Source organism: Notamacropus eugenii, chromosome 2, assembly GCF_028372415.1.
Source record: "Notamacropus eugenii isolate mMacEug1 chromosome 2, mMacEug1.pri_v2, whole genome shotgun sequence".
In the NCBI taxonomy this organism is placed as follows: Eukaryota; Metazoa; Chordata; class Mammalia; order Diprotodontia; family Macropodidae; genus Notamacropus; species Notamacropus eugenii.
This window is the reverse complement of record NC_092873.1, coordinates 412,457,111-412,472,214: the sequence shown is the minus strand read 5'-3', so window position 1 is coordinate 412,472,214 and position 15,104 is coordinate 412,457,111. Positions and strand designations below refer to the sequence as shown.

At 40.1% G+C, this 15,104-nt stretch overlaps 1 protein-coding gene across 2 annotated transcripts in view; it reads left to right on the top strand.

Annotated features, from left to right (window-relative positions):
- The first annotated feature begins 284 nt into the window (after positions 1-284).
- The window catches only part of FBXO28 (F-box protein 28), a 57,256-nt gene continuing 42,436 nt past the window's right edge, over positions 285-15,104 (top strand). The window contains exons 1-2 of one of the 2 annotated variants that reach the window (XM_072647733.1): positions 285-724; positions 14,879-14,988. In XM_072647733.1, coding sequence (XP_072503834.1) covers positions 392-724; positions 14,879-14,988 — 443 coding nt within the window. In that variant the 5' untranslated portion in view covers positions 285-391. The remainder of the gene's footprint in view (positions 725-14,878; positions 14,989-15,104) is intronic. The other variant, XM_072647734.1, reaches the window with a different exon arrangement.

Here is a 15,104-nt window from a genome sequence, read left to right as displayed (position 1 = left end):
GGGGTCTCCCCCCGCAGACTGCAGGCTCCTGGAAGGCAGGACCTGCCTTTTGCCCCTTCTTGTGTCCCTAGGGTTTCGCACAGGGCCTGGCACACAGCAGGCGCCTAATAATGGTTTTGAACTGAACTGACGCCGGAGGCGGAGGATCTCGGTTCAAACCCCGGCTCTGCCCCAGCCCAGGCGGGGAGGGGCGCTAGGGCGGACGGCCCCTTCTCTCCGCCCGGCCAATGAAGGGGGCGGCTCGGCCCTCGGAGCCCCCAGGCCCGGGAAGGGCCCCACCCCCCAAGGGGACCTCGCCTTCAGGGGAAGCCCCTTTCCGGGCGCCGTCTCTCCCTGCGGCGCTCCCCCGCCCTCGGAGGAGAAGGAGCTGAGGAGGGAAGAGGAGGAGGATATGACGTACAGGAAGTGTCCCTGTTCCCCTTGCAGCAGGGGGAAGGCATCAAACCCTCCCCCCAAGATGGCGGCGGTGACGGAGGAGTGGATGGCGGAGGAAGGAGGCGGTGGCAGCTGCGGCGGCGGCTCTTCCCTGGCCGCGGGGGCGTCCCAGCGGCTCTCGCCGCTGCCCCCGCCGCAGCCAGCGCTGCTGGGCCCGCAGTCGCCGGCCTCGCCGGCCCTGGCCTTGGACCAGCTGCCTCAGAACAACACGCTGGTGGCGCTGCCCATCGTGGCCATCGAGAACATCCTCAGCTTCATGTCCTACGACGAGATCAGCCAGCTCCGCCTGGTGAGGCTCCCCCTCCCCCTCGCCCTCCCAGCCCCCTCCCCCAACGCCGGCCTCGCCTCCGCCGGCAGGCCGCGGGGGAGGGACTCCCACCCCCCACACACCCCCGGCCCGGCGTCCAACCACCGAGAGCGGGGAGGGAGGGGCGTGTCCGGCTCCCCCTGCTCTCCCCTGCTCTCCCCTGCCTCCTGGCCCACCCCCACCTGGGGAGACGCGACCCTCTGCTGGCCGGCGGCCGCGCTTTCCCAGCCCCCGGAGGAGCGTCGCCGAGGGGGCACCGGGTCTGCGCACCCCGCGCCTCGGGGGTCGGGGCTGGAGGGCCAGTCCCTCCGTCCTCCTCCGCCCTCCCCACGCCGGATGCGGGGCTTGGCCGGCCTCATTGTTTCCCACCTCCGCTCGCGATCCCCGGGGCCGGTGCGGGCGGGTCCCACCGCCCCTGTCCTTTGCCCAGAACCTTGGGAGCGACTCAGCCCACGCCGCGCGCGCTCGTGCCCCGTGGGGCATCCCTGAAAGCCAGGCTTCGGCCTGCGCTGTCCCCCGGCTGCCCTCTGCGGCGTCTCCTCGCCTCTGTCATTTTCCTCTCCCCTCCTCTGGTTCCGAACCTTTTCCGTCCCACGCCGTCCTTAGAACTTGGCTGCGCGCGGGCCGGCCCGGCTTCCTCTCAGTGGTTTTCTCTGAGAGTGGCATAGGAGCAGGTTGAAGAAGGTGGGCCTCTTGGCGTGTGGTCCAACACAACCACGTACGAGCGGAACCTGCCGCAGTCTGTTCGAGAAGACGAAGACAGCCCGCTGGAGCTGCAGGGCGCTTTCTCTTTTGCAGGGATGGGATAGATTAAGTTGCCTGTGGGCGCTTGAAAATTGATTAGAATTTTGTCTTCCTGGAAATCGTACCGATTTGAGGAAGAAAGCTTATGAAGGCACAGAAGGAGTGCTGATGTGAGTGACAGCCGGCTTTAGCAAGCTGTACCAGTATCTGCATGACACAAAATTCTTCAGCTGAAGTTCAAGGAAATGTCAGCTGTAAATTTATAATATTTAAATATCCCTTATTGTTTTTCCTCCAAAATGGGAATTCTTGCTTGGGATCATGTACCTTTGTGATTTCTGAAAATGGGCGGTGCTTTGGAAATGTGTATTGCCGTCAGTTTTCAAATGGAGGGACAGGGTGAAAGGGAGGAATTTTAAAAGTTTGGAATGATTGTAAGACATCTTTAGAGGGGAAAAGCAATTTGTCTTGAGGTTAATCTTAAAACATCTCACAATCACTGGAAGTGAGCAGTGTGATATGAAACCTACAGACTCATACTCTCTTAATTTTTTAATTGGTAAGTTTAGTCTTTAGATCTGCATATAAGAATTCTCCCCTCCCTCCTCATCCCATAAAATTCTGCATCCAGTTTCTCACATCTATCAGCAAAAGTATTTTTTCCCCAGTCTTCACACATTCTTATTCATATGGCATATAACATATGGCATAGTGCTCACCGTTTGATTTATCTTTTGTGGGGAAGTTGAGGTGAATTTTTAGGTATAGGCCTTTAGTTTGGAGCCTCTAGTTTAACTCATGATCCCATACCATTTTCAAAGGAGGTTTTCTCTTGCCAGTAGATGTCAGCACTACCTTGATTATTATCTCTTTCTTTTTGTGGAAATTGGCAGGAAAATACTTAATTGGTGATAGGCTTTATTTGCCTTTTCAACTAAAGTAACAATTTATACAATAAGCTTAGTTTGCAAATAATAAAAAATTCATTATATGTGTTGGTACGTGTTTCCTTGTATTGTAAACTAGGGTTTTTTGAGAGGAATTAAGTCTATTTTAACTGTGTAATATTTGGCCTGTTTTGAATAACTTCCTTATAATTATTGTTCTGTGATTTTAACAGTCTTTTATGGGTTATTATGGCTCTTCTCTTTTGCCACTTTTTGGAAATTGTACTGTAGTTAGCACCCTAATTAGATGGTAATCTGACAGGAACCACATTCAGATTATTATTCATGTCCATGCCCTTTAGAAGACCTGATAGAAGAGGTTGAAATTGCTAAAAGGAAATTTTGGCATTATTTGTATAATTTAACAAGTTGACAGACTTTCCTTGTTTCTCCATACCCTGGATTATTGAGATTTGACTGTTTATGCAATGAATTCCAAAAAATTGTTGAGACTCTTTAATTATATTGGGATTTTGTTGTAATTCCCCCCATTTGTGTGCTTGTTCTCCTCCCCTCCTCTAGAACCTTGCTTTAGTAATCATGCTTTCTCACATATGTTCAGGTTCTTCCTTTCTGATTTCTTACATACCTATTACACATTCATGAGGCCCTAATCCTAAAAAAAACATTTCCTTAACTCTTCTATCAAGCTACCATACTGTCTCTCTCCCTTTGAATACCAAGCTTCTTGGGAAAAGCTATCTGTACTGAGATACATTATTGCTCTTCCAACCCCTCCACTCTACTGAAAGCCTCTCAAATGTCAGCAATGATCTGCAAATGGCCAAATCCAAAAGCATTTTTCCCTCCCTTTTTATCCCTCATCTCTTTGAACTCTCTGCAGGTTTTGACTCTGTTGATCAACCATTTCCCCAGTTAGTGTCTATTTTCCCTTGAATTTTGGGACATTATGTTCTTCCTGGTTCTTCTACTATCTCTGTAACCATTCTGTCTCTACTAGCTCTTCTTCCCTGCCCCTTAAATCTTCGTATTCCCCACAGTTTTATACTCAGACTTCTTTTATGTTCCCCATCCATTCTCATTGCTTTCCGTGTCTCAGACTCTATACGAAATCATCATGTGAATATGCCGTTAGTAACTCAAAATCCTCAATGTCCAAAACTAAACATATTTCTCCAGAAACTTGTTCTTCTTCCTTGACTTTCTGTCAATAATGCCCCCATTCACCCAGCTGCCAGGGTTTGAAACTTAGTTATAATTGTTGATTTTACCCTCTCCCTCAGAAGGACCTCCTGTCATCTTCTCAGCTGTATTCCCAGTGCCAGTACTCCAGTACTGGCCCTAACACTTCAACCGCCGTTGTAAGCTTCTCAGTTCTGCTCTCTCCTCCAGCATATCCTGCTGCCAGGTTAATTGTCCTTATGGACTTTTCAGAACACATTGCTCTCCTCCTCTGAAAATCTATTGGCTCCTTGTTTCATACTAAATAAATTCTAAGCTCTTTAAATTGTCATTCAAAGCCTTCCATCATACTTTTTGAGCCTTATCTCATAGAATTCCAAGTATACCAAACTGGAGTACTCACTGCCCCCCATATGTATCTGTGCTATTATTTTGCCCCAAATTCTCTCCCCTGCCTTTTTTATTTGAAATCAGACCCTCCTTTAAGACTCAGCTCAAAAGCTACTTTCTCTCTTTTCTCTTTCCCCCTTTCCCATCAGTAATTCTTCCTCCCTTTGAACCTCAAATAGCACTTGATTGAACCTCTCTTTTGTTACTTGAATGCATCTTTTTGTAAGGAATGGAGGAACAAGTATTTTTTCTGTGTGCCCAGCCACTGTGCTACCATGTGCACCTACACAGTGCCAGGTACATAGTCTCACTTGAGATAATATTTGTATTATGGTTGCTTGTGAATCTTTACTACTCTTATGAAGTTATAAATACCACAAGACTGTTACTGCCTTAGTTGATCTTTGTACCTTCCCTAGCTCAGTGTTCTGTACTAGTAAGCACTGAATAACTGTTGACGTTAAGCTGTAACGGATGTTGATTCATTAACTGCACCTAGTCCTTAGAAATCTTGGCTATACAAACATTTTGTTTATTGTCATATAGATATCCCTTGCTTTAAATATACCTTCTTATATAGAAATCCAGATTTATTCAGTGTTCCTCCTAGCATTCTTTTAAAGAGTATTTCTCTCCCCCCCCCACCATCCAACTCTCAATGCATTTAACATTATTTGTCTTACACACAGATTTTTTGGATGGCCCATTCATTATCAGTAGGGCATATACTTTGAATTGCTTTTCTAATAGACCTAGTAGATTTTGCGCTGCTCAGTACTCTTATCTGTTCTCTTGGGATGGAGGACAGAACAGGGCCGTGTGGGCTACATAGAATCTCTTAGTTAAAAAGTGACCTTAGAAGCAATGTAGACCAACCTGTAACTGAACAGAATCCCTGACAAGTACTTGGTCATCCATTTTTGAAACAATTGACTGAGGTCCATGGAAAAGATGGAAACTAATTTTGAATCTGTAATCATGAATCCAAATATACCATGTTTTGACCCATTTAAGAATGTAGCAAATGTGGAAAGTTTATTTCATAGAAATGTGCTATAGAGAATTTCTGTTAGACCTGTATTTCTTAGTGTAGTTTTTTTTTTGTTTTGTTTTGGGTTATGGAGGAATGTGCAGGCATAGAACAAAGCATTGGGGAACATAAAGATAATATATGTTTAGACAGTTTTATACTTCATTCCCTTCTTGTCTTGAACTATTAGTGGCCTAAAATCCAATTAAGTTAATATCTGAGAGAGCAGATTTCAAATTTCTATAGATAATTAAATTCAACAGCTGTGTGTGCACCTATGTGTGTGCATGCACATGTGTGTGCCTGCCATTTTTCCCTTGTTCTTTTCAATTGTGGTCTTTAAAAACTTTAATTCTGAAGTAAAGATATTATGCAAGTATATTCACATAACAGAAGAATTTGACCAACTTTGTGAGTTTGGGTCAGTATCTGAACATTTATAGAAATTGGTTTTGACCACATTCAAATAGTTCAACAAAAAGTCCATACTTGCAGCCTTTTCATCTTGGAAAGATGTAACAGAATTTATACTTTTTTGAGAATCCAGTTGCACTTCACAATAAAGTACCTGGGTAGAACTTTAGTGAAGGGTTTTATTAATGGCATTATTTGTATGTAAATAACATACATATGCAACAGACATTATGCTTTTTTACAGTATTAAAGGCTAGTACTTCTACATCTGGCCTTTTTTTACATAAATTATATATCAGCTATAAGCATTCATATTTGATATGCATACCCACATTTATTTAAAAGTAAAAAAATGTGAGAACTAAGTCTACATGTTGACTCCATTTCAGTATTCTTGCCAGTTTTGGTCATTTGTAAAATGTGATTAAATGAGCAGCTTTAATCATCCCACATTATTAAGGAGTATTTTTCTTTAGAAGTTACTGTGTGCAGAGTAAGACAACACTGAAACGTGTTTAACACATGTGTTAAACATGTTTGCAAAGTATCGTGTCAGCAAATGCAAAGGAACGAGATGAGTATGCAAGTTCTGGGGAAAGTCAGTTGTGGTTAATTATGGAGAGGTGCTTTTAGTAAGTGAGTTTTTACCTAGACTTTTAAGGATAGGCTCATGAATTAGTAGTGTAGCAAAGCATTCTAGGTAATAATGGCTTATGCACAGATGGTCAGAACTATATAAGTCCGCTGTAGGGACAGATTAGTTTGGGAAAAGCAGAGGTCCTAGGCATACTGCAAAAATAATCTAATTTTCTTCTTTTTACATAGGGAAACTGAAACCCAGAGAATAAAGTAACTTTTTTCACTTTTAAGTCTCAGCTAAAATACCACTTCAAGAATACTTTCCCACTCTCTCTTAATGCTAGCGCCTTTCCTCTGAGATCACTTCCAAGGTATTCTGTACCTGTCTTGTATATAGTCTAACTGTAGTATGTAAAATGTTTGCCTGCAGTCTCTTTCATTTGATTGTGAACTCCTTGAGGACAAGAACTATTTCTTAACCTTTCTTTGTATTCTCAGTGCTTTGCGTGGTGTCTGGCACATACTAAGCAGTTAATGAATGTTTGTTGATTTGACTTGTTCAGCCACAGCTAGTGAGTGACAGAATCAGGACTACAACTCAGGGCTCCTAACTCCTAATCCTATATTTTTTTCTAGCATTTTCAGTGCCAGTGTCAGTAGCACTTAGGTCAGAGAAGTACATACCTTTCTTTTCAGCAATAAAACAGTTCTTATCCTAATCTTTGAAAAATGTAACCATCATAGTTCTTGGAGATTTTACAAAGGATTCACTATAAATTCTTGAACAGGAGGAGAAAACATAAAAAAAAATTGTTTTTCTGCTATTTAGAAGGGGAGATTGAGGGCAGGGTGAGAGTGCTGTTGTAAAACTAGATGTGAGATAATGTTACCACCTCGAATAAATGTAATCAAGGAATGAAATATTATTATTGCTACCTGACTAAGGTGGTATGACTGTATTAGAAGCAGTTCTATCTAGAATGCTTCTTGAAAGAATTGGGAAATAGTGGATTGAATGTGGGTAGCAAAGAAGACAAATTAATTGAAGTTGACTCCAAAGTATTAGTCTGGGGTATCTCTACATTTATTCCTTTGGTTACAGAATCCAAATTATAAATTTTTGCTATAAAAATACTATATTACTTTTAATTTTGATTTATGAAGAAACCTCCACCCCTCAACAATTCTAGATAGGACTATAATCCATGGTGCTTACAAATTAGACTACCTCTGCCTTATTTAGAAGATTCCTTCAAAACTAAAAGAGTAATTCAAAGATGGCTACCATATTTTAAAAATGAGTTTAGAAATTATAAAAAAAAAATCTTTTAAAAATGGTTTATTTATGGAGCTTTGTCAAAAAGACAGGTGCAATGAAAATGATTTGGAGAGATTACTTAATACACAAGAATATAGGTATTTCTATATTTAGAGATTTCTTAAAGAAGGAAAAAAGAGCAAAATATAGTAGTCAGTCAAAGCCTGAAATCATGAATAGGCTGGAAGCCCATGGTCACATCACCTCTTGCTCCCTCTCTAGATGCCCAGCATCCCTAAAGCTCTTGTTTCCCTTGAGGAGGTTACCTTTTAGCCTGATGAGAGATAGGCCCTAGGATATAACACCTTCTTGACATGCTTGAATACATTACCTCCTGCTTCCTAGCTGTGTTCATAAAATGAACTGGGGTGGCCTGGGCTATAATTCCTCCAGGAGGGAGGAGTCCTCCAGGAGGAGTCTGGGCTTAGCTCCTGCAGACTGAGGGATCAGGGTCCAAGAGCTCAGCAACTCCTATCTCCTGGCCAAGCTTCCAGGACATACCATTTCCTACCACTTTGCTATGCTTCCATACTCTCCCCCACTTTCTTGCTTGCCTCAAGTGGGTCTCCTCTGAGAATTTACCACCTTCTACCTCAGCTTCGAGGTATGGTGCTTGCCAGCATACCAACATAGCTCCTACCTTCTGTGCTTTGACTTATCTGACAACCTGAAGGATACAGCAACACCATTTGCCACAAGGTAGAACAGCATCTCTTCCTGGCCACTGATACTCTCCCTGGACTCATTCCCTAGTGGTTAGCATGCTCCCAACCCCATTCTAGTGATGCTAAAGACATGACTGCAAAAGAACAATTATTTTTGCAGGTGTGCATTTGTGCACACACACCCACACCCACACGCACCAACTCCATTCCTATTTACTTCATACTACCTCCACCTTTTCTCTTATTTTTATTTTCATGTTCTATCATTGCTTATGCCTTGCTAAACCTTAGCCCTGATTTATTTCTACCATTTGTGTGTATAATACATATGTTATATATACATCCCCATGTATGTAAATGTTATCTGTCACATTAGAATGTAAGCTACTTGAGAATAGGGACTGTTCTTGTTTTTCTTTGTATACCCAGTTCTTAATACATTGATAAATAGTAAGCACTAAATAAATGCTTCTTGAGTAATTGATAATGCTATATTCTTTCTTTTAGTAAAATAACGAAAGGAGATCAAGCTAAAAGTTACACCAGCCTAAATAAAATTCATTTTTATTTCATATACTTAAAATTGGTTGCTGCAAAGAGATCATTTGATAATATTCATCTGATTAATCAGATATCAGTTCTTCATTGACAGTGTATCCCAACCATCCTGTTTCATTGCACTATAGACTTATTGTATTTTACAGGTATGGCTAGAGGTGCTACATGACACTTCTTCTGAAATGTTCATGTTTACTATCATTTCTTTGGCAAAACTATAATCATTCTGAGAAAAAAAAATTGAAATCATAATCTGCGTGATGCACAACCATAAATAGGAATTCTTTACATCTAGGGCAAACCATACCCATAGTGAACAGCATGAAAGATACCCACAATTGTTGTTGAGGCAGATACCATCCAATGGTGGGGGTGAATCTGCAGAAACCTTAGGACACTTTAAGTTCATTGTTGAGGAAACTACCCTGAAAAGAGGGGGGCCATTAGTACCTTATCACCTAGTTATTAGGAATTATCAGTAGTTTCTTCAAGCTGGGCATATAAGAAGTTTGATTACTATTGGGAGAAGGTAGAGTGTTCATTTTGCTAGCAAACTTAATTTTGAGTAGAGGACTGAAAGAAGATTTGAAGCCAACCTTCCTGTGCCCCCTAAAAAACTCACAAAATGGGGTGTTGACGCTGAAAGGACTTTAGGGATCATCTGATCCAGCTTGTTGGCTTTACTGAGAAAAAAACTTGAGACTCTAGAGAGGAAAGTGACCTGCCCAAGGCTTATTCATGAAAGGCTTATTCAACACTTACTAAGTTAAAGTGGATCCCCAATTGATAAATAGTCAAAGGATATGAACAGGCAATTTTCGGAAGAAGAAATTAAAGATATCTATAGTCATATGAAAAAATGCTCTAAATCACTATTGATTAGAGAGATGCAAATCAAAACAACTCTGAGGTACCACATCACACCTATAAGATTGGCAAACATGACAGAACAAGAAAATGATAAATGCTGGAGAGGGTGTGGGAGAGTTGGAACACTAATTCATTGTTGGTGGAGATGCGAGCGCATCCAACCATTCTGGAGAGCAATTTGGAACTATGCCCAAAGGGCTACAAAAATGTGCATACCCTTTGACCCAGCAATATCGCTACTAGGACTGTATCCCCAAGAGATCATAAAAATGGGAAAGGGTCCCACATGTACAAAAATATTTATAGCAGCACTCTTTGTAGTTGCCAAAAACTGGAAGTCAAGGGGATGTCCATCAATTGGGGAATGGCTGAATAAATTATGGTATATGAATGTAATGGAGTACTATTGTGCCATAAGAAATGATGAACAAGAAGACTTCAGAGAGGCCTGGAAGGACTTATATGACCTGATGCTGAGTGAAAGGAGCAGAACCAGGAGAACTTAGTGCACAGCAACGACCACAGTGTGCGAGAGTTTTTTCTGGTAGACTTGGAATTTCGTAATAACGCAAGAACTTCTTAAAAAAAAAAAATCCCAATGCAGGGAGAAGAGAGTGTCTAGCAGGAGGGTCAGTATTACCAAATGCTGCAGATAGATTTAGAAGGTCTAGGACTGAGAAAGGCCATTGGATTTGATCATTAGGTGATCACTTGTATAGGGAGAGTAGTTTCAGTTGAGTGGTAAGGTCAGAAGCCAGATTGCAAGGATTTAAGTAGTCAGTGAGAGGAGAGGAAAAGTAGATAGCTTTTCCCAATAGTTTGGCCAAGAAAAGAAGTAAAGGTGTAGGACAAAACAGTGAAGTGGTTTGGTTTGGTTTGGTTTGGTTTGGTTTGGTTTGGTTTCTTTTAAAGAGGAAGATCTGAATGTGTTTGTAGGCAAGATGGGAGAGACTGAAGAAGATTAGCTAGGGGGAGACTGAAGAAGATTAGCTAGGGAGAGACTGAAGAAGATTAGATAGAAAGACTCAGAAGCAATCAAACATAGTAGCAGTGTTAGTTAAATCTAAGAATTACAACTACTCTGGTAAGGGCTCATGATTTGACGAAAACTGGAAAGTAGTCTGGCAGAAATTATTTTTAGACTAACATCTGACACAGTATGCCATATTAAGTTCCAAATGGATTCATAACCTAGATAGAAAAAGTTATATCAAAACAAATTAAAGAAACAAGGAAGGAGATCCCTTTCACTATCATGCATAGGGAAAGAACTCTTGACCAAACAAGGTATGGAAGTGATCAGAAGAGATAAAATGGATGATTTTTATTCACAAATTTTTTTACAAACACAATGCAGTTTGAAGAGAAACAGTGAGCTGGGAAAATTTTCTTGCAGCAAATTTTTTTGACAGAGGTCTGTTGTGGAAAATGAAAGTAGCTTATCTGTCTCTCATAAGTCTGATATTTAAAACATGTAAGGAATTGATAAAATATATAAAAACAAGATTTTAGATCAGTAGTCAAGAGATAGGAATAGGCAGTTAGTTCTAAGGAGAAGAGCAAATTATCAATAATCATTTGAAAAAAAATTTGTTTCAAATCACTAATAATAGAAATGCAAATTAAAACATCCACCTCAAACTCTCATCAGATTGACAAAAACAACAAAACCAGAAAATAACAATTTTTGGAGGGACTGTAGGAAAATAGGCATACTAATACTTTTTAGTGAAGCTATGAATCGGGCCAGTCATTGAAAGCAGACTGGAATTATGCCCCAAAAGTTCCTAAACTGTGAATACCTTTTAACCCAATGATACTAATACTACTAGGTCAGTGCTCCAAAGAGATCAAAGATAGAGGGAAAGGACCCACATGTTTAAAAAAATATTTACTGCAGCTCTTTTTGTGGCAAAAGAAAAAAAAACTGGAATCTAAGAGGATATGAGGAACATCTGAACACGTTATGATACAGAAATGTAACAATATTATTGTGCCATTAGAAATGATAAAAGGAACCATTTCCTAGAAACATAGGAGGACTTTATGAAGTGGTACAGAGTACAGTGACCAAAAGCAGGAGTACATTTTGTACAGTGAGTACAACATCATAATGGAGAAAAACTGTGAAAGAGTTAGGCACCATGATCGATGCAGTGACCGATCATGACTTCAGAATACCGGAGTTTGAATACTGTATATTACTTCCCGTATCTTGACTGAGCTTCCAAGCACTAAAGGTGCAGAATGTGATACATATTTTCAGACACAGTCTATGGATGGATTTGTTTTTGTTTGACTGTACTTATTTTCTACAAGGGAGTGCGTTAGGGAGAGAGGAGTTAATGGAGAGCAATCACAGATGGTGATAGTGAGACCAAAAAAAAGTGTCAGCGAAACATTTTTAAAATATACAGAGAGCAAAAGGGAACTGAGAAGGACAGTGTTGTAGGAGTCAGACAGGTAGGAGAACCTAGGAGCTATTTGATTTATACTTTTAAAAAACAGGATGTACATATTAGAGGATCACACTGTCATATACCGTCCTCATTTCCTGTTCTTTGTATAAGGAAATGTTCTTCTTTGTTGATGTTTGACAAGTCTATAATTAAAAAAGGGGTATAAAAGGAAGGGGGGGGTTGTTTGTTTCTTAATAGAAAGAAGGGATGATTTGAGAGGTGGCAGTCTGCTGGAGAAGACTAAGAGAGGATGGGATCAAGGGAACAGGTAGAGAGGTCAGCCTTGTTGAGAGGAAAAACCATCTCTGCATCAGAGACTGAAATAAAGAGAGAAAGGACGGAGGATGTTCTCGGGGGGATTGAGATGTAGAATGAGAGAAACACAGGGAGTTCTGGGACATAACTTCTATTTTCCTAGTAAAGTATATAGCTAGGTCCTTATCCAACATTGTGGAGAGACTTAAGAAGACATCTGAAATTATCTTTTTGAGGAATTCAGTAGCCAGTTAGCAAAAGAGTAAAAGAATTGCTTGGCATTGGGGACCTAGTTGAGATTAGGAAACATAAATTTATAGTGAGCCTTGAAATGCCTCCCTCTCTCCCTACTCCTGGGCTGCAGGAGTGTTTCCTTAGGAATTCCATGAAGTGATCAAGCTGTCTGACCTCCCTGGCTTCTTTCCTAGGCATAGATGTTGGTTGAAGTTCTTGAAACTTCCTATCCAGATTTACCTGCCCTGGAGCAGTGCCACAATCTCCACTTGTGTGGTATGTCGCTGATGTTCATTATTATAATGTCATTTCTTTTTACTATTTTCCTTCTATCTAATGAGCTTTTCCCCTTAATTTACCCAATTACCCTGAGGCTTCTGGCTAAAGGAATTGAGTTTGAATACTAACTTTGCCACTTACAAGTTTAATGTTCAACTATAGATAAATAAGTTAGCTTCTCGGAATTTCAGTTTCCTTAACCACAAAATGAGGTTGATATCCTACAGGATTCTTTTGAGGAAAAAGTTTACAAGTTTTAAATGATTATGTAAATGTGAAGTATTGTTTTCTAAGTAAGGAGTGAAACAAAGGACTTCCCAGCTAATTTCTAAGTTAAGAAAATTGAATTAATGGGAACATACTATTCTCCCATGTCTATTTATTAATTAAGGCTCTGCTGTAAGCTGATAGTATATGAACTGGGGTCAGAAGGCCTGAGTTTAAGTCCCTTCTGTATGACTTTGGGCTTGTCACTTAATCTCTGAGCATCAGTTTCCTCGTGTATAAATGGGGGGTTAATGATAACTACACTACTTTCATCACAGGGTTGTTACAGGGCCCCAGTGGGATGAGTGGAAAGAGCTGTTAAAGTTCTATGTAAATAAATAATTATGGCACTAACAATAACAGTATTCCTAACAATCATAATAACAGTGACTGAGAAATTTTAAATAAGATCTTACCTTTAATAGGAAATTTCATTTTAAATTTTTTATTGATTTTTTTACATTGTATACATTTCCAAATATATAAATAATATATAAATTACATATATGATATAATTGTATATTATATATGTATAATATATGTAAATGTATACAAATTATTCCTGCAGCCCAGGAGTAGGGAGAGAGGAGGCATTTCAAGGCTCTAGCCAGAAGCCTCAGGGTAATTGGGTAAATTAAGGGGAAAAGCTCATTAGATAGAAGGAAAATAGTAAAAAGAAATGACATTATAATAATGAACATCAGCGACATATCACACAAGTGGAGATTGTGGCACTGCTCCAGGGCAGGTAAATCTGGATAGGAAGTTTCAAGAACTTCAACCAACATCTATGCCTAGGAAAGAAGCCAGGGAGGTCAGACAGCTTGATCACTTCATGGAATTCCTAAGGAAACACTCCTGCAGCCCAGGAGTAGGGAGAGAGGGAGGCATTTCAAGGCTCACTATAAATTTATGTTTCCTAATCTCAACTAGGTCCCCAATGCCAAGCAATTCTTTTACTCTTTTGCTAACTGGCTACAGAATTCCTCAAAAAGATAATTTCAGATGTCTTCTTAAGTCTCCCCACAATGTTGGATAAGGACCTAGCTGTATACTTTACTGGAAAAATAGAAGTCATTCTCCCAAATATATAAAAAAAAGAGGAGGGAGGAAAGTTCAGCAAAACTAACCAAGATATCATTCAAATCCAACATTTTCTATAATGTTTGACATATAATCTTCACATAGTTTTCCATCTATGCAAAGAATGAGGGGTACATTTTCAAATGTCTTCTTTGGTCATTTTGATTGCCATGTAATTTCTATGCTTACAAGACTTAAGAGTATTCTCCAGTATAAGTTCATAGTATTTAGAGTTGGAAGAAACCAATGCAATGAGAAAAGTACTGAACTTGAAGTCAGAAGACCAGAGTTTGAATTCTGCTGCCAGGTCCTTGGGCAAGAAACTTCGCCTCAGTTTCTTCATCTATAAAAAGAAAGAGTTGGACCAGATGCTGGGTCACTTCCAGTTCTAAACCTATGATTTTATGATCTTGTTCAATCCTATTAGAACCTGTGACTAAATTTAGGACTCTATAATCAAATCATTTAGCAACCGTTTATTTGTACATCACCATGTCTCCACATGTATAAAAAAGCTACTTCTCTTTTACAATGATTTTATTTAGGCCACATGACTCCATTAGAGACACATTCAGGATATTACAGTACAAATTGAAAATTCCTTGCAGGTCAAGGATTGTTTCGTTTTTGTCTTTGTATCTCCAATTTAGCACACATCGTAGGGACTTAAATAAAGCTTGGTGAATTGAACTGAAAGATAAAAACTAATTTTATCTTAACATTATTTGCAAACAAATAGGAATTATGTTTGGAGTGTTGTGAAAAGAGTATATGGCAGAGGGTTTGCTTCCATATAATTGGTAAAGAATCGGACTGGAAAAGTATGAAAGAATTTTTTTGTCCCGTATTGAATCTGAACTAATAACATTTGTTTTTCCTTTGTTCCTTTTCCATCTTATAGATTTGTAAGCGAATGGACTTAGTCTGCCAGAGAATGTTGAATCAGGGATTTCTGAAAGTGGAAAGATATCACAACCTGTGTCAAAAACAAGTTAAAGCACAACTTCCAAGGTACGTAGAGAGTAAAGCAGACTTAATGGTTTTTTAGGCCTTGGCAAAGGTCTGTATGTTTAAGGAGTAATATTCAAAGGTTTTCTAACAAAGGCTACAGTAGCAATTTCTGCTTT